This window comes from Fusarium verticillioides, chromosome 5 (genome assembly GCF_000149555.1).
Source record: "Fusarium verticillioides 7600 chromosome 5, whole genome shotgun sequence".
Lineage (NCBI taxonomy): Eukaryota > Fungi > Ascomycota > Sordariomycetes > Hypocreales > Nectriaceae > Fusarium > Fusarium verticillioides.
In genome coordinates this window covers 1,539,008-1,556,329 of record NC_031679.1, presented here as the reverse complement: position 1 = coordinate 1,556,329, position 17,322 = coordinate 1,539,008, and the positions used below count along the sequence as shown (strand labels likewise).

The 17,322-nt window shown below is 49.6% G+C and overlaps 4 protein-coding genes across 4 annotated transcripts; 2 read left to right on the top strand and 2 right to left on the bottom strand.

Annotated features, from left to right (window-relative positions):
• Positions 1-2,603: 2,603 nt before the first annotated feature.
• On the bottom strand, positions 2,604-3,873 carry FVEG_15141 (hypothetical protein). The gene is made up of 3 exons (XM_018904249.1): positions 3,456-3,873; positions 3,355-3,395; positions 2,604-3,302 (listed from the first exon to the last, which is right to left on the bottom strand). Exon 3 carries the CDS (start codon positions 2,980-2,982, stop codon positions 2,680-2,682), a length of 303 nt encoding a protein of 100 aa, XP_018746717.1. The 5' UTR covers positions 2,983-3,302; positions 3,355-3,395; positions 3,456-3,873; the 3' UTR covers positions 2,604-2,679.
• Positions 3,874-4,890: 1,017 nt separating this feature from the next.
• On the top strand, positions 4,891-6,977 carry FVEG_02890 (hypothetical protein). The gene is made up of 2 exons (XM_018890417.1): positions 4,891-5,181; positions 5,250-6,977. The coding sequence occupies exon 2, from the start codon at positions 5,522-5,524 to the stop codon at positions 6,416-6,418; it is 897 nt and encodes a 298-aa protein (XP_018746718.1). The 5' UTR covers positions 4,891-5,181; positions 5,250-5,521; the 3' UTR covers positions 6,419-6,977.
• A 1,463-nt stretch (positions 6,978-8,440) lies between these two features.
• FVEG_02891 (hypothetical protein) lies at positions 8,441-12,143 on the top strand. The gene has a single exon (XM_018890418.1). The coding sequence runs from the start codon at positions 9,170-9,172 to the stop codon at positions 11,015-11,017; it is 1,848 nt and encodes a 615-aa protein (XP_018746719.1). The 5' UTR covers positions 8,441-9,169; the 3' UTR covers positions 11,018-12,143.
• FVEG_02892 (hypothetical protein) lies at positions 12,092-16,496 on the bottom strand. The gene is made up of 3 exons (XM_018890419.1): positions 16,382-16,496; positions 12,847-16,286; positions 12,092-12,793 (listed from the first exon to the last, which is right to left on the bottom strand). The coding sequence occupies exons 2-3, from the start codon at positions 15,081-15,083 to the stop codon at positions 12,760-12,762; spliced, it is 2,271 nt and encodes a 756-aa protein (XP_018746720.1). The 5' UTR covers positions 15,084-16,286; positions 16,382-16,496; the 3' UTR covers positions 12,092-12,759.
• Positions 16,497-17,322: the final 826 nt, after the last annotated feature.

The following is a 17,322-nucleotide window of genomic DNA, read 5'->3' as shown; positions in this document are numbered from 1 at the left end:
TTAGGAATGCAGCACAACGAGCCACTTGTGAGAGCCTTAAGCTTGGTAAGCGATCATGTTAAGGGTGCCGACTGATGAAATCATCTTGAACCTAAAAGTTAATGCTCATGGTATTGACCGGCCATACCAGATCTAACAGAGTATCGTGGAACATGCTGAAAGTTGTTTCACCCAATGACACTGAGATGGCACATGCTAGTGACGTTGATATGGCTCCATGACCCGGGAATACCACGCCCTGGTAGTGGCGTCTATATCTGATATGTACTTCGTCTTGTGCTTCTCATGAGCAGATATCTTTTGGCTGACCTATAACAGGCTGCTTTGCGAATATGGCTCTTTGTCCTTCTGCCCTTCTACTATGGCCAAACCACCTCTGTGTGTCCCATGGTGGCACTCCAGACGCCACAATGCAATGATTCCTACAAATTGGATGGACGCTCCGTTCCGTTCCGCTTTGCCTTACAGGACATGCTCTCCTGCGGCAGCTGAAGAAGCACCATGGGCCTTTTTGTTTGCCACAACAGCCTGGGGCGATTCGCAGTGGCCTATGTATTTTGATTATTTCTAGAGTGTAGCAAGAATTATCCAGACGTTTGAACAACATGGCCCTTGCGTCAAACAAACCAACACCACCGTTGATTCTTTACGCCGTTCAACCTCGTGGCCGTTGGCTTCGACATGGCAGGGCGAGGCAGGGCTAATACCGCCGTAAGTAAACTTACGAGATACCCGAAAGAGAACCAAGGCGTCGTAGATGTATTTTAGAGTTCGACTATTGAAGCACTGTTGGAACCGATGCATGTCGGAGAGACTTTGTCCCTAACTGACAGGTTTGATAACCGAAGCCCAGACGCCACTTGTGCACAAGGATGGTATTTATGGTTGGTGGTGTTTCAATAGTAGCCTAGACGTTCAAGTTCGCCGAATCACCTCTATGATGTTAAGCTGCGGCTACTGTTGATGGTAACGCTTACCAAAGTCCGGGTGCGAGGACCCAGTGACTGGAAACAACATGCACTAGAGAATGAACACCAGTGTACAGATTATCAGATCGTATTACAACCTGTCAAATGAACGGCTTTCAGCCTTATGCAGGGACATCATCCACAAAGGATTCAACATCGTAGCGCAAAAGCCATGTAATCTCCGTCGAGGCGAGAAGCATGCTTTCCCGTGACGTCGAAAGATCAGCACTGTTCTAGTAGAGGTTTAGCATATTATCACCAGGGGCCCAACAAGTCTTTAGATAGAGAAGCCATCTCACACTTCTCTGAAGAATAAAGTGTGCATCTTTCAAGGAATCAAAATGTCACTGGAATTTCATCGTCAGGGTGGAACGAAAGCTCCGAAACACCTCCATCAAGCCAGCGATAAATATTCCCAAAGAAGGCGACTAATATGATACGTCATAAGGATAGCTGATATGTAAGGCTCTTTCAGCCATGTGAAAGGGTGACCTACCCGTTACCCATCTCAGCCCAGAGGCGTGAATAGTTGCCTGTTAAGCTGAGGTCCAGGCATGATTAATAAAAATCGTATAAAAACCGTTAGTATTTTGGCCAGCACTATATTCAGCAAATCGGCTTGCCTTCCTGAGTCGAGAAGCAGCCTTTTTATAGCCAACATAGCAAGATCGCGATGCCAGTTCCGAAAGACTTATTACTACAGAGTACCCGCAAGATAATGGCCGAATGGCGATTTTCACGGAAATCGGCTCTTATCAAAAAGGAAGTTCTCTGCTGGGTCTCTGGGTCAAAGATTTGCATGGTATTCGCCCGCTGTACTCCGTACTTCAGCCAGGTCTTCCCATGCGTTGCATCGTTATCCTACTCTACCGCTCTCCACAGAACAACCTAGCGTCGAGATTCATGTTACAGTAATAAGCTTAGGTGGCCTAGAACTTCCCGAGAGAGATCGGCGGGCTAAAGTGGATAGCAGATCGTAGATGAGTTTCTTCCAGATTAGCTCAAGTGGTTGATAACTTTACTTCCCATTGCTCTCCCTCTAACGTTAGAGGACAGAAATCGCAAGACTGGCCTCCACTAAGATCCAGCTTCCTGCCACGAGTCTGATTCTTGAGTTTTGTGTTCCCCCCATTGCATTCATCTTGCGCATCACCTTCCCACCCCTGTCAGACGAACGCCTCTGGTCTTAAGAAGCCTGAAAAATCAATCCTGGGTGAGACATGATCGGGCATCTTAGCCCGTGGGTTAATAGCCGAAGCGAACTGATTTCCTTTTCCAGATGAATTGTCTAGCCTACCTAGGGGAGGGAAAAAAGTTCAGGACCTCGATCCCAAGTGATAAAAAAGACTTTGGTAACTTGGCATAAGCTTAGGTTACCTTTTGCTGAGTTTATTTCCACACCTTCTATCAAGGTCTGATGTTTTCTTGCTCCCTGGGGCCGGTCAGCTCATGCTGACTTGTGGGCGTCTGAGAAGCTAACTTTTTTGGGTCCGAGTAACACAAAAACCCGTATACCAGTAACAGTGACAGCAGCACGTGAGAGTCAGTACGTCAAGACAGGAACATTAATTGTGACAGCGGCCGCTCACTTACTGTCCCTTAAGTTGGGCGAGAAGCCCAGACCTACAACCCGTTCAGAGAATCAAGGGCGAAAGAATAGCCTAGCCCCTTGCGGGCTCATTCTAAATGTCATCTATGCTCTTGAGTATTGCTAGACAGAATCCTTCGAATCATTGGCACACCACAATCCGACCCTTTGGGTCGGGTTGGTCTTTAACGGCAGCATTACCAACACCGTGGCCCAGAGATGGAGCCTATTGTGTATCGGTCGACAATACAGTAGGGCTCCAGGGCCATGCCTTTGGATCTGTCGGCCGCTGAGACTGGCATTGACGTTGGTTGGTTCACAAAGGGCAGAAATAGGTCCTACCGAAGAGCGCTCTAGAAACCGCCTCATGCATTTCGAAATGCTGACCCGCGTAGACTGACAAGGCACCACCTCGTGAGGCCCCATTTGAACCTATAAGCAGGTGTTCGAGAATCTCAATCAACATGGTTTGAGTCGTGCTGTAGAAATGTCCATCCTTTGGCGGGAAGCCCATCCGTATGCAGATATACACTGATCAGCATACATATACCGATCGTGATCGGTGTATGATCATCGCGGTGTGTGCAAACAAGAAATCAGCTCCTTCGAAGCGCGGCCAGTTAAGTATACGATTTGGTCCTACTGCAGCAGAGGATTGCCAAGTTTGATCCCGATCGAAGTTGGTTCATGCTCCGTCACAGGCTTTCGAGCGATCGGAGGGCTGATTATCAGCACGCCAATTCCGACTTGCAAATTTATGAGCCAGGTCCACGGATTTTTGAACTCTGGGAATCTTACGAGTCTTGACGAATAGCTGCTGTGTGGTCGCTGCTCTTCTCCTGACTCATTAATTAACACTCGGCACCGAGGCGATTTATGGCTTCGGAGGTTCAGCTCACAAGAGTTTAGCGCTGAGTGCTAATGGGAGCCAAGAGCCAGGCTCTTCCCTGGTTCTCCGTGTCCAGGGACGTGCTAGAACTTGGGCTAATAGACACTGGATAGCACATCACTGTTTCAGGTAACTTATTAGTGAAGTTGCCCAGAAAGATGGGGATTAATGAAAGCTTTCTGAAGTTATCTTGGTTTTTGATAAAAGCCGATGATCTGTTGAGGGAACGGCGGAAGGCTGAAGATCTTGGCCGGGGTGGACCCAAGGAAATAGAAAGATGCGATTGGACGTGGAATCAGACATTTAGTGTCTGTGTCTGCCCTACGAGGACGATGCATCTGTTGGTTACCTACCTTACCTAGGTATGCTAGGTCGTGAGCAGAAGACACTGGGGTATTGTAGCATTTCCGACTAACAATATGCATCAGACAGACGCCCGAGCACATGGGATCATGGATGTCTGTGCATCTCAGGGCCGTATCATGTTTCACGTAGCGCTGTCAGATACTGTACCGGTTTCTGTTGTGTCAGGAGCGATAGATGCTCGCGGGGCAAACATTCCAACACCTTGTCAATGGAATAGCAACTCTACCTTAACTGCCAGCTTTACCGTATGGGGACACGGTTGAGATGGCCTTGTGGAAACATGATCCGAGTCTCTTCGATTGAAATGTCAGAATCACCTGCCCAAAGCCCAAGCCAAAGCAAAGGGACCTGAGCCTGGGGACCTTGGAAGAGGGTGGCACTAGGCTTTGAGATAGTTGAAATGCTAGACAACGCCGAGAAACAAACCTTTTTCCCGCTGAGATGACGGCGAAGGGCAGACGCGAGGTGGTATGGATGGAAACAGCTACAGTATAGCAAACACAGGCAGTATTAAGGGCTCTCCTTGGGTCGAATCCCGCGTCGTGGTGCAGACGCTGACGCCAGTGGGCGGTCAATACTCAAGCTGACAACCCTCCAAGACGGTCAGCCCTTTTTTCCCATGTATATATATGTATGATTTCAGGGGTGAGATTGAGATCGGACCAGGTAGCAGGATCTGCAGTACAATTCATATGTGAACGAATCACGATCGCTATTTCCGACAGACTGGACAGCGATATTACCGGACAGAGTGATTGACGTTCAATTGCGAGAGCTGATTTGACGTGATTCGACTTGAGCGTGAACTGCATCGAGGCGTGCAGAGGGAGACTCCTGATAGGCTCACCCTTGGCAAAAAGGACATCAACATGGGCTGATGTGCATTTGCATCCATGTCGACTCGCACCAACAGTGAGGGCGCCAAGAAATCGCCAAGACCACGGTGAGCCAATCGCACTTGTACGAAAGGCCGGGGCTCCACCTGCACCGCAACTGGGACCACCCTATGGACGCGCTGTCGGGTTTAAAGACCCGGCTGTCGGTACAACCTAGAGCAGACCTACTACCTACCTACCTACCTTACCTAACAGTGGAGGAGGCTTGATTGCTCCGGCTGGACGGTCACTGGACGGGCGTAACACCCAGCCAGTTATGTACGCCTTCGGTAGAGACATCCATGGATGCAGACAATCTGCCAGAAACAAAGAAATACAGATACGTTACAACAAGTACCTACCTACTTTGACAGGCCGAGTTACGAGTTACGTGCAGTACCCAAGGTCGTTTGTCCAGCGATACCCTACTCGACCCATCCTGTCGGATCATTAAGCTGAATCCAGTAAAACATGACCTAGGTATCCGTACACAGAGTTAGCAACTCAGATAGCCTACTAAACCTCAAGTACTGTTCCAAGGCTAACCTCGAGGTACTAATAAGTCTACTACCACCACCATGGAGTAGTCCGCTCCACGGCCCACCCCAGCAATGAAGCGGCGTCAACGCCGCCTGCTCTTCTAGCGCAGCGAGGATACCTTCATATTACCTGTCCTGCCCTGGTTCCCTTTCCGTCTCTGTTCCTTCTGATCTTCCTTTCATCTATTCCCGTCTTAAATCTCGTCTTTCATCTCTCAAGTCCTACCCAAGCCACTTTACCTTGTCCTTCACTCAAACTCCATGGGGCAAGTCATCATCCCCAGCTGCCTCTAGCGATGTGCGAGCCTCACACAGGAAACCAGTGGAGAGACTCGCCTTCAGAGGCAACCCAACACCAACACCAGCAGGACATTAATATCACTGCTTCATGCCCAAGCGCAACTACAATAATGACACCTGGAAACGCGCGAATAGTCCGACAACCATTATCACCCCCGACTTCACCACCCGCCTCGTCATTGATATCATCATTAGCCTCTGCATGCCAGTCTACTCGGCCTCTTCAATCTCAATCAATTGATGTCCTTGCTTCACAACTTGGCAGCTCTTCCTTGGAACACTTCCATTACGACTCTTCCCGCTCGACTATACGGCTCCCAGAAACGGCTCTCTCGCCTATTTCATTACCCGACGATGACTGCATTAATGTACAGCCGATACTCAACCATCAAGGTTCCGACCCCATGGAGCTTGACCCCCACAAAGACATGAAGACTTTGAAATCCCGTAATTGTCATCCGAGAGTCTCCCAAGAGGATTTTGCTTGTGCTCTTGATGGACCTTTCAGTCCATTTATGCCAATTGCTGTTGATTCGACAACTCTGAGCGAAGGTCCTGGGGATGCTTCAAGGTCCTCGTACAGGCCCAATGCAAATGGCGGCTTTCAAGTGGATGAAGGATACTGTGAAGACGATGATGATTTCTCTTGGCTTCAACCACTTGTGCCGCGAAGGACGACTGGTACGCCTGACGGAATTAAGAAGCATTACGAGCTTGGGTATCGAAGATCCGCTGATGCTGCAAGTCGTTGTCGCAACACGATTCACAGTGTACCTCGAATGCGACGACGCGACAAAAAGAGAAGTAGGCATTCGCAAACTCACTCTGCGGCAAGCTCCGTCAGGGGCCGCTCGGATTCACAAGCCTCCCAGACGGTTATTTCAACACAGTGAAGTGCCCAAATTTCTGCGGTGCTCTCTTCAGCATTTATATATTTTTAAACGGTATACATGGTTGGCAGGCTTCATGTTACAGAGTAGTAGTCCTTTCAAGGATGACTGACTCACGCATCACGGCGTTACACGGATGGAGCATTTACAAGAGCGAAGCATTTGCTTTCTGAAACAAGGTCATGGACGACTGGGCAAAGGCGTTGCAATTTTTTTCTTCTTCTTTTTATCTTCTTTATTCTTGGAATCACAGCCTGGAGTTATGGTATCACGACCGGGGATATTATGTTCTTTACGGGTCATGTAAGAGGCGTTCAAGGTTTATATGCTTGGAAGACAGGACCAGCATGTGGCGCATTATCAGGGAAGCAAGACAAGACTGTTGCTTAGTATTGTATGATGGACAAAGTCGATATCGGTATTTAGTACTATTGTACGTTAGTAGAGCACCACACAGCGTCTGATGTCGATGAGCAGATGAAACTGTACCCCGTGCGATACCACAAAGGAAATCAAACAAATCGTATACAATTTACACTAGACAAACCGTCAGGCAGGGAGCTGCTTTTGTGTGAAGCTTTGAACCCATGGGGGTCACTTTGACGGAAAGTGGAAGAATGATAAGAAGCACAACTCAATTGTGGGTCAGGCTTCAATCGGACGACTTGTAAACTCTATCGAGCACGGCTGGTGAAGCCATCACCAACTGGGGCTGGGTGACTATGACGCCGGCCCCGCAAGGCCATAAGCGTCCACTGACAAATCGCCAAGATACGTAAGCCATGGGTGTCTAGAAGGTAGGTATCTAGCGTGTCAGTCGGCAAAGGCGTCTTCATTTCCCACGCATCACAGTGAGGGATCTCTGCCCATCGTATGAGCGACTGTCGCATATAAATCGATTCATCGGTGCCGTCGACAGCCGCACGCCAGATCAGCGCAAGCCTCTGGAAAGAGTTTCATCGGCCTGGGCTCGCTAATGACGCGGGTAATAATAAACGGGGGAGGGAACCAATTCACCTAGGTACAGCGATTCCGTAATCTAAGAGGCTTCAGACGAAACAGAAAGTTCATTTGTTTACGATTGAGAGTCATGAGGACTGGGGCGTTGATGAGGCGACGAGGTCAGACAGGCTGAAGGAGCATTCTTGACATGAGACATGAGACATTCGCGGAAGAAAGATCCATGATGAAGGTGTATGTATTTGCTTTAATTGAATGTGTCGGGTGAGGGCGATGATCGATCGGAGGGGGGGGACTGAATGACAATCATAGTGGAGGGGAGACGGGCCTAGGGGGCCTAGAGCCTGTCAGATCTGATCAACCCCCCTGTATTGGATGTCATGTCAGATGCAACTATGCAATGCAACCAATCTATTTTGCCTGGGCTGCAAGGTACAGTGCACGAAGCCAGGATCAGGGCCAGGACCAGGGGCACTAGAAAGCTGCCAGGGGCTTTGTTAGTCTGAACGAGAATCAATTCAATATCAGAAACTAAAACCCAAGATAGATGCGATGTGCTGCAAGAGACGTAATGTGATGCTATACTCTGGTGGAAAGATCATCACTGGACGTCATACCGTCAATCTTTTGATCAATTCGAACGAGCTCTTAAACTCTACACATCTGTACCTCTGTAACTGTGCCCAGTTGAGAGCAACGCTCCGCTCATGATCAACCGGCCCAACTCAAACTTTCGCACGCTCTCCTCTCCTGTCCTCTCCTCTCCTGTCCTCTCCTCTCTCCTTTTCTCCCCTCTCGCTCCTCGCCTTCGCCCTTCCCGCCCATAAATACTAATACTAATGCTAGGCTAACGTAGGTACACCCGTAAACTCTACTTTAGCCCATCCCAGCGCCTCTACCACTTAGTCTTGGGTGGCTTCGGGCGTCCAGAGCATCACCACTTGCCGTCCCAGGAGTCATGTCAGTCATGACCCTTCACTCACGCTCAATCGTCAACCCATGGCGAATATCAATTATTTCCTCGAAACTGATGTCAATTATATTTAAGCATATCACTCGTTCGATTTAATTAGCATTTGCAACACGGAAGAGATCGTCCTCTTCAAATTCCCATTTGGATCAGACAAAGGGGGGTCAATCATCCATCAATGACACGAGAATCTTTCTCAATGGAATGCTCCCTCATAGCCCCGTGCATTCCTCCCACTGTCGCACTCAAATCGCCCTCATCCAAGTAGCAACCCGACCCAACGGTCTCGTTGCTGCGCCAGAGTGAATTCGTAGTCCTCTTTCTTACTCTCATGACCCTGATTCTGACCCTGTTCATCAATATCTTGCTACTATTCTCAGCAAAGGCCAACCTTGATTTTTGTCCTTGTGTCTTGCCCGTTTCTCTGGTACCCGTTGCTAGCTTCTCCGTTGCTCCATTGACTTGACTTCGGCCATCTCCACGCCTTGCCAGGTCTCGTTCGCTTACCGGCCGAGTCCCTTGTTGCTCGTCTTGAACTTTGTTTTGCTGCCTCTGACTGGCCCAGGCCTCTCGCCTCTCTTCTCACTATCGCTCAAAGACTCCTCAGGCTCCGGGTCTGGCTCCTTCTTTTCATTCCCTCCGTTGCCATTCTTTTGGCTCTCACCTCATTCATGCCATCAACCTTCACTTCCACTTCGACATCTTCGTCGTCTTCCGTAACTCTCTCAGCCAGCCCTAGGTGACTCGCTTGGCTGACCACGCCCCCATTGCATCCTCACCCATCAGCTTCAACTACTATTGCAGAACAACAGTCCAGTATCCCAATGGCCTCTTGGACCTTGCCCTATCGGGTTGAGGCTGTCGACCGCGACCCAGGCTTCTACTGGCAGGATATCGACAATGGACCTAACGATGGATCAAACGACTTCTTTGGTCAGTTTCTCAACTTTGATGGCGAAATCCCGTCCTCTATGGCCGATCCACACGGCCATAACCCATCAATGCCGGCCCTGGCCAATGGACTTATCCTCGACCATCCCGCCGAGTCCACTGCATCTGCCTCATCAGGCGTTTCAACAACTGAAGATGAGTTTGATTTCTTCTCCTGCAGTTCTCAGGTCGACGCGACAATCCCCTCTCAGCCAACCTCATCCGCTGTCGCAAGTGCATCGCATGAGGTCGATCCTCGAAGCCTCGCACTTGCAAGTGCCGTTGGACTGGCGGAAGAGAAGCCCCCCCTGGTGCCTCGAGTTTCCATGTCGGACCCAGAACTACCCCGAGTTGATGGCATTTCATTGCACTCTTCGCCTGGAAAGCGGGTGCCTATTTCACAGCCATCATCGCCAACCCCACCCAACACAATGGCCAGGAAACCCAACAAATTCGTCGAGGCACTCTCATCCACGATTCGTAAAGCCAGTAAACTTCGCAAACCCAAGAAGCTCGTTGCCATAGACCGCCCAGGCTCTCCGACCATGGACAATCCTCCTCGGGCCTTGCGACTGCAGCATCACGAATATAGCAATGGTAATGACGCATTCCCCCCATCGCCGACATGCGGGCCGGATAGCACCAACTTTGTTCATGGGTTTTGTGACGATCCCTTTAGTGAAATTCCTCAGCCGCCTCCGAACAACTCTCTCCGCTTTTTCAGCACCAACGGCATCCACACACCAGCAGAATCCCCAGGAGTCAAGACTGAACCTGGTCTTTACCACCCCGACATGGCAGGGCAGGTTCCTCAGTCAGCTTGGCAGCATCAGCAACACCCGCACTCACACCCTCATCCACACCAGCATCCCCATCCCCATCCTCATCCCCATCCCCATCCTCATCCTCATCCTCATCCACACCCACAAGCCCATGTTCATCCTCACACACAACAGCAACCTGTTCCTGTTGTGGGTGCTGCACCCGAGACATGGCCGGGGCAAGAGTATATGGCTCAAAATCCTCATCAAAGCGGGTGGTGGGATCTAAATCTTTTAAACCAGAATGGCGAATATGTTGTAGCCGATCCGCAACAGCAGAAAAACGCCAGCCTCAACCTTGCCATGCATGCCCAGCATGCGGAGTTGCCATACGAGTATCAGGGTCATGATCCCAATTCGGCTGGCCTCATGATCCATATGCCACAACCGCGAAACGCCTCGGCTCCCGGACACGACCTTTCGTTAAACACCCAGACTTACCTCCCTCCACCGCCTATCCCTCCAACATCAGAACGCCATCGTCCGCCACGAGCCCCTTCTTCTGGAGCACGACACTTGTCTTGCTCGCCAATTCGCAAGACACGCCAGCCGTCCATTCCACCCACGCCTGCCACAGCGCACTCGCGCCAAAGCTCCAACGGGTCCGTCGCATCAGCTCGCAGCGCCTCGGGTCGAGGTATAGTACCGGGGACCCCCACGGCAATGCGCAAGCAACGACGGTCTCGAGATGCAAGCGGCAGCAGTGGAGGCGGCAGCGAGATCGGGTTTGTCAATTTTACTCCCAGTGACGGCGGTCTCCTCATGACAGGTGTTGCGCCGAGCGGCAGTTCCAAGACCAAAGCGCGAAGAGAGCGTGAGGCGATGGAACGGAGACGACGATTGAGTGAGGCGGCCATGAAAGCGGTGCAAGCAGCAGGTGGCGATGTCGACAAGCTGATGGAACAAGGCTTTGCATTTTAACCCCTCAAAATGCAATCCAGATCGGGTCTATTGAATTTTGGTTCCTGGTTCCTGCATGAGGCCACGTATGTGGCTATCGGGACTTGCCGCAGCGTTTTTTCAAACGCGACTTCACATTTTATGCCATCAATAAACATTTGATGATGCAGAGAAGAAAGAAAGGAGGGTGAGGGGAATAATATCAATTGACGTGGGAGGACTAAGAAATCAAGTGGCAGGTGTTGGTGTTGGCGGTGAGACAATCCCAATTTGCATCGGAGCTAAAGGAAGGGTGGGCGTTGAAAGGGAACATCCATGGAAAGGGGGTATGGAGGGACCTGGAGCTTTGCCTCTATGAGGTTAACAAGCATTTATCACGACAACAAACGACATCTATCGCCAACTGCGATAGGCACTGATCTTTTCATTATCATAACTCTCGACAACGGTGTTTCTCAATAATCTTCTATCTCTCTTTTTTCCACCATCTTCACTTTATCTCAAGCCTTTGCGCACTCTTTTTTTTTTATCGGACTTGAATCTAACGAACACGAGAGATACTCACTCAGTCTCATCAGTCCATCGACTATATCTAGGTACCCTATCTATCTACCTAGGCCTTCCATTTGGCAAAATTCCCATCAACAATTCTTTTGGCTCTCAAAGCCTACTAGTCCAGAGACATTCGTGGTCTCACAAAATTCCATTTCTTTGAATTTGCCCTTTTTGCCTCGCTTGTTTGCTTGCTTGCCTTACCCATATACCATTCGTCATGTACCAATAGTCATACCACAGGACTTAGAGTAGTCTTGTTTTATCTCTTCCTCACTATATCTCAAAGCCTCTCGTTTAGACGCAAACCCTTACTGTTCCGCTCAGATATGGAATAATCATTGTATTTGTACGGATGGTTGGGGAGGCTGGGTGTTTGGCGTTTCCCTCTTCAACGTCCGAGGTGTTTCACCGAAGTGTGGATGAGTGTTTAAGGCTTTCAATCCCTACGATGGCTGGTTTTGCATCATCCATACCGAGCACTGAGCTTAGATACATTTGATTCAGCCTCCATGAATAATTACTTCTCCGTTAACCACGGAAGTGGCAGTCACTAGAAAACCCTTCTTCAATAGATAAATAATGCAATGCACTTTACATTGAATGTCTATGAATCTCAACCTCAAGCTGACTTAGGAGGCTATTTCAGGCCACTGTCATTCACGTGGACAGCAATCCAGTTATTGAAATTTTTTGGTTTTAATTTGGGTACAAGTAATGGGAAGTCAAGCCTCCCACTGCCACATCTTCTAAGCTGTGGCATACTACCTCGGATATCGAGCGTGAATTGGTGCCTATGCCATCCCAATCCAGTGAAAAAAGTGCATTCCTCATCCCTTCCCGATAATGTTTATATATACAAAGCAAATACTCGTAAGAGCACTAGGGTTTCGATTATCACCAACGCCATGTCTCAACGCAGACGCCGTCGTCATGCTTTCGACAAACCATCCAAAAAGAAATTTGAGTAGGACGATACAAACAAGGAAAAAGAAAACACGATCTTGGCGTGGTTGATATCGATTAATAGCTTAGGTCGCTTAAGTCGAGAGCTAACTCTCATCGTCCATAGCAGAAAATTCGAATTGTTAATGCTGTTGGGTCGGCTCGCTTTTGACAAAAGGTCATCAAATCCGAAGCCTTCGCTGATGATAAGGGTCTCGGATGTAAGCTTGTCATGATATAAATGGATAGATCCTCGGTTACATCGATTAGTGCTCGTAACCAGCACCACGCTGCCAAGGGCTAAGGAGAGGTCAGCATGTGCATCACTCTACTCGTCAATTGTGAAAGCTTACCTGGCATTGTTCTGTGACCTGTAACCGCCTGGGCTACTGTCACCTGCCGACCGTTGTTGAGAGAGATTGGATGCCGACTGTTGGTATGGGTTTGGTGACGCATTGCGGAACGGGCTTGCCGGTCGCTGTCCGTCAGCAGGGAAAAGTGGCATGGCGGGGTTCACAGGAGACCGAGGAGGAACATCGCCCCGCTGAAATGACGTTTGGGACTGGTTGTTCATCTCCGCCCGTCTTCTCAAACTCTCTGACGACACCGAGTCCTCCTCGTCGAGATCGAGGTGCTTGTTGCTATAACCAGCCTTGTCACCTCGGGCCGTAGCGGCAAGAGCATCAAGCTCAGTTGTGGCGTTGACCTGGGTTTGAGATTTCATGAACGAGGCACGATCATCGGCCATGAACTGGTATCGTGCATCAGGGTTCTTGCGGAAGAAGACCAAGGCCGTTGAGACGATAAGCATGAGAAGAAGAATGAGTGCGAATGCAGCATTCAAAACGAACAACACGACGCCGACAACCCCAACGACAATCTTGGGCAGCCCAAACACATTAGAAAAGATGAGAAGAAAGATGGCGTTGATAAAGTTGATCGCAGCAATCGCAATGTTGAACGAGTTGGTGGGTTTATCCATCCAGGGTCGAAGAACCGAGGCGGCAATTAAGAAACCGACCTCAATGATGATGAACCCGACTGCCTGTGCTACATCGTTCTTCTGAGCCAATGCAACAAACATTGCCTTGACCACAGTGTAGACAAGGACGGGGACAATGAAGTAGTAAGCAGAAGCTCGGAATTGAACGTAGAGGAAACCCCACTTGTTGAGGGCCTGGGGATCCGAGAAGAGGATGTAGGCTGGGTTGCGGTGCATGGCAACAGAACGGCGAGCGATGCGAATGACCTTGCTGGCGCCCCAAGCGAGGGTGAAGGTCATTCCCAAGAGGAAGAAGACAGCCAGAACGACCTCAGCAGGCGAATCCTGTTGAGTGAATTCCCACAAACAAAGAATGACCATCTGAGGGAAACCGATGAGTGTCAGACGGAAGAGAATGCCCTTCAGGACAGTCATCCAACCATTTCGAAATTCCAAGAATTTGTCTGGGGCCATCCACTTCTGACGAACGCACAGTTCGCACACACCCTTGAAAGCAGCAATAGCCAGACATGTGATAACCACAAAGATGCAAAAGAAAGTGAGGCCAGTCATGAACAAGTTGGTGGTTTCGATCCTGGACTTAAAAGCAACTCGCTGAATACCGTACACGATATAAGTGCCATCCTCAGTTTGGATATTGGCGCGCTTAGCGAGTGCCCCAGCAGCATGACCGATGGGCTCCGTGATACTTCGAGGCATCATGGCGGCACTACGTTTGAAAAGATCGATACTGGTAGAGGCAGCCTGCAAGCTTCGCTTCTGAACCTCAACCGACACTTGGCGAACATTGTACAGAATAGACTCGGGTGTACCGCCGGTTGCTCGTTGATACCACGTAAAAATGTCCTGCATGAAACCAACACGGATGATTCCCATTGACCACTGGAAATCCTGAGTCCAAGAGGAAACGATTGGGGGGAGTCCGACGCTGGTGAGACCAAGAATGGCCTGTGCCTGGAAGTAGCCAAACAAGGAAAGCGAATTAGAAGCGACATGAGCAGCAGTGTTGGCGTGACCAACTCCGGAAACAACGGCAGAAGAGATCAGACCAAGGCCAGCAATGATGGCAGTAGCCCACTTGACACCTTTGAGATCAACTGTTTTTCCATTGGAAAAATCAGCTTCGACACAAGCGACGCTCTCGCCAGTGCTAGACATGTTGACATAAACACGGACGGTAGCGTCGAGATCGGGGACACTGTAGGCGATTCCGGGTACTTGTTTGAGATTTTCTTTACCGACTGGCAAGTTGAACTTAAATGGAATCTTTCCAGAAACCATAGGACAGAGACCAGCAAGATTGATTGTACAAGGGTCTACGGTCTGTTGAAGGAACTGGTAGCCATATGCCGAGAGTCGAATGTCAAAGATAACCTTGCCCTGGATGGATGAGGTTGCCACAGCCTTGACAAAAGCAGAACCGTTGTTCGGTGTCAGTGCGACGTTGAAGAGCGTAGCTTTGAAACCGTTATCCTTCTGGCAACTGTTGAGCGAGTTGGAGTAGAGAATCTTCTCTCCAGAGACGGGCGAGGCCAGGGCAGCCACTGAGGCGAGAACCGCCAGTGGTTTCATGATACAAGACCACATCGTGACCACGTATCCTGGTGATGATCGGGTTCCTTGTCGATGGAGTCGTTTCGTTCGGTGGAGAGTTGGCTGTCGTCGTTACAAGTCCAGGGTTGTTGACAGTGCACTTCCAATCCTTCCAACCCTTCCGATAGTCCAAGATTACTAGTATGAATCAAAACAAAGCCCACGACAAAGGTGGTCGACGAAGTATCGGAAATGGGGGCGACGGATTATGGTCTTCCAAAGACGTGGATTTCTTCCGGATTGACTTTGGATAGTTGGATAGCGAGAGTGAGGCTGCGGCAGTTGGCGTAGTGGAATTAGGAACGGAGTAAGGCGATAATAAAGAAAGAAGTAAAGTTAATTAGCGAAAGGCCGAGGCGAGAAATCGTCTCCGCGACGAGGCGTGGCTGAAAGAGACAGCGTCTGGTCGTCTCGTCGTTGTCGATATGGGCTGGTTTTTCCCGTTGTCGCGGATGATGAATGAAATGAATTTGTTGTGTGGGGGAAGACGAGAGGGAAAAGGAAGACCAGCGGCAACGGCCAAGGGGAGGAGTGAGGTGGACGGGCTAGAAGGGAGAGAGGGAGGGATCGGGAACCTGGGTAGCAATGGCAGCGGCAACAGGAAAGCAGGTACGACCTGGCCTGGTCGGCGCTCGTAATAGCGACAAGTACCTTACCTACCTACTTTACCTTAGCGAGTACATAAATTGATACGTACGCGGTGCAGTCGAAGGGGTCAGGGGGCGGGTGGGTGGCCCTTCACGAGTGCGGTGAAGCGGGGCCTGGAGCGACAGGTTCGGTTTAGCTTGGTCTTGGATCCTGCGTGTGATGTGTGATAGGGGAGTCTTTTGGACAGAGACACGGCCTTTGTCTCTGAAGGACCAGTTCATCTGACGAGGGTTTCCTTTACTTTGCTGGCAGCAATATTGGAAGTGGTTTGGCAGTGCTCAGCCGTCGCAAGGGCTAAACCAAAGGCACGAAATAACAGGTATTGTCGTATTTACATCCGTTGCGTCGTATTCAACCATGACACGCGGTGTATCAATGCTAGCACGTCTCAGGCGCATGCCCCCTAAGTCAAGAATCTGGAGGCTGTGCAGGTACTTGGAATGTAGGCCAAGCGCTGGGCCAAGTAAAGGTCAATACCACAGATGCATGCGTGGGTATGGGGTGACGATCTCGTATCGACTCTAACAGTATATACTTTGTGGGTACACACTTTGTTCCCCATCAGCAACAAGGCCTTATTACCCCTGGAAGATGATGTCCAAATTTGTCTTCTCACTCCGTGTAAAGTGATATGTTGTACGTACCAAGGACGGATGTTTCGGGCTGGCTAAAACGTCGATTGAATGAAATGTGAGCAGCCACCTATTTGTTGCCGAAGATCTTGATTGCGCAACAGATGTTGACAATCGAGAGGCTGGCAGGGCTGGTTAGTTGCTATAGTAGAGGCGGCATCACGCTGCATAAGATAAAACAAGGTCAGCAGGCGTTACTCCGTACTTGGACTTTCGATGCATGAACCACGATTTGGGCATTAAGAACATGAGCGTTTCCGGTTTTTGTGCCATAACATGTAGTAGTGTGGCTAAATCTTTATGTCAACGACTTTGAAAGGTTGCGCGTGGTTGGTCTTCAGCAGGCTTGTCAACAAGGCCGTCAAAAGCCAAGGCCTGGGCGATTTCCCATGCCCTCAAAGAATACGAACAATCTAGACAATAAATGTTGGAACAATAATATACGGAGTAAGGTAAGCCAAAATTGACACGATACGGATGCCACCTCCGGTAACCATGAACCAGCTCTCGCATTGTTACAGGATGGGTTTAATTAACTGAGGCTTGCACAGCCTCAGGGCCTCCTTACAGGCAGTCTCTGTAGACTGTAACTTTGCCGATGCCCGAGGGGTGTGGCCCTTGCTCCAAAGCCTTTGCGTATCCTACTTTGTTCCCTTCAGGTGTGCCAATTCAGGGTGTCAGGCCTTTCAAGGCGCACTAATTTCAGAAAAGCACACACAGTGACAGCAATGGCGAGCGAATTGTGATAGTCAGGCGTGAAGAGGCTGTGTACTCAGGTGCTGTCGCGTCCTGTCTTGGTTGTTCTTGGGCTAATATCGTGTTTTTCTTGGAAACACTACTTTCGGCATCTCCGTTTGTCTGCAGAGAGAAAAACATGGATGAATGTATCCGTAAGACGCTCACTATTACGAGTGTGGGAATGTGGTCAATATCTGTACTGAGACACTTAAATT

Bases quoted from the DNA above. Each gene is read 5' to 3' on its own strand.
- FVEG_02892 (XM_018890419.1), bottom strand. From the start codon at position 15,083: ATGTGGTCTTGTATCATGAAACCACTGGCGGTTCTCGCCTCAGTGGCT. The intron at 12,794-12,846 runs GTAAGCTTTCAC...ACCTCTCCTTAG, and splicing joins AGGTCACAGAACAATGCCAG to CCCTTGGCAGCGTGGTGCTG.
- FVEG_02891 (XM_018890418.1), top strand. From the start codon at position 9,170: ATGGCCTCTTGGACCTTGCCCTATCGGGTTGAGGCTGTCGACCGCGAC.
- FVEG_02890 (XM_018890417.1), top strand. From the start codon at position 5,522: ATGTGCGAGCCTCACACAGGAAACCAGTGGAGAGACTCGCCTTCAGAG.
- FVEG_15141 (XM_018904249.1), bottom strand. From the start codon at position 2,982: ATGGGGCCTCACGAGGTGGTGCCTTGTCAGTCTACGCGGGTCAGCATT.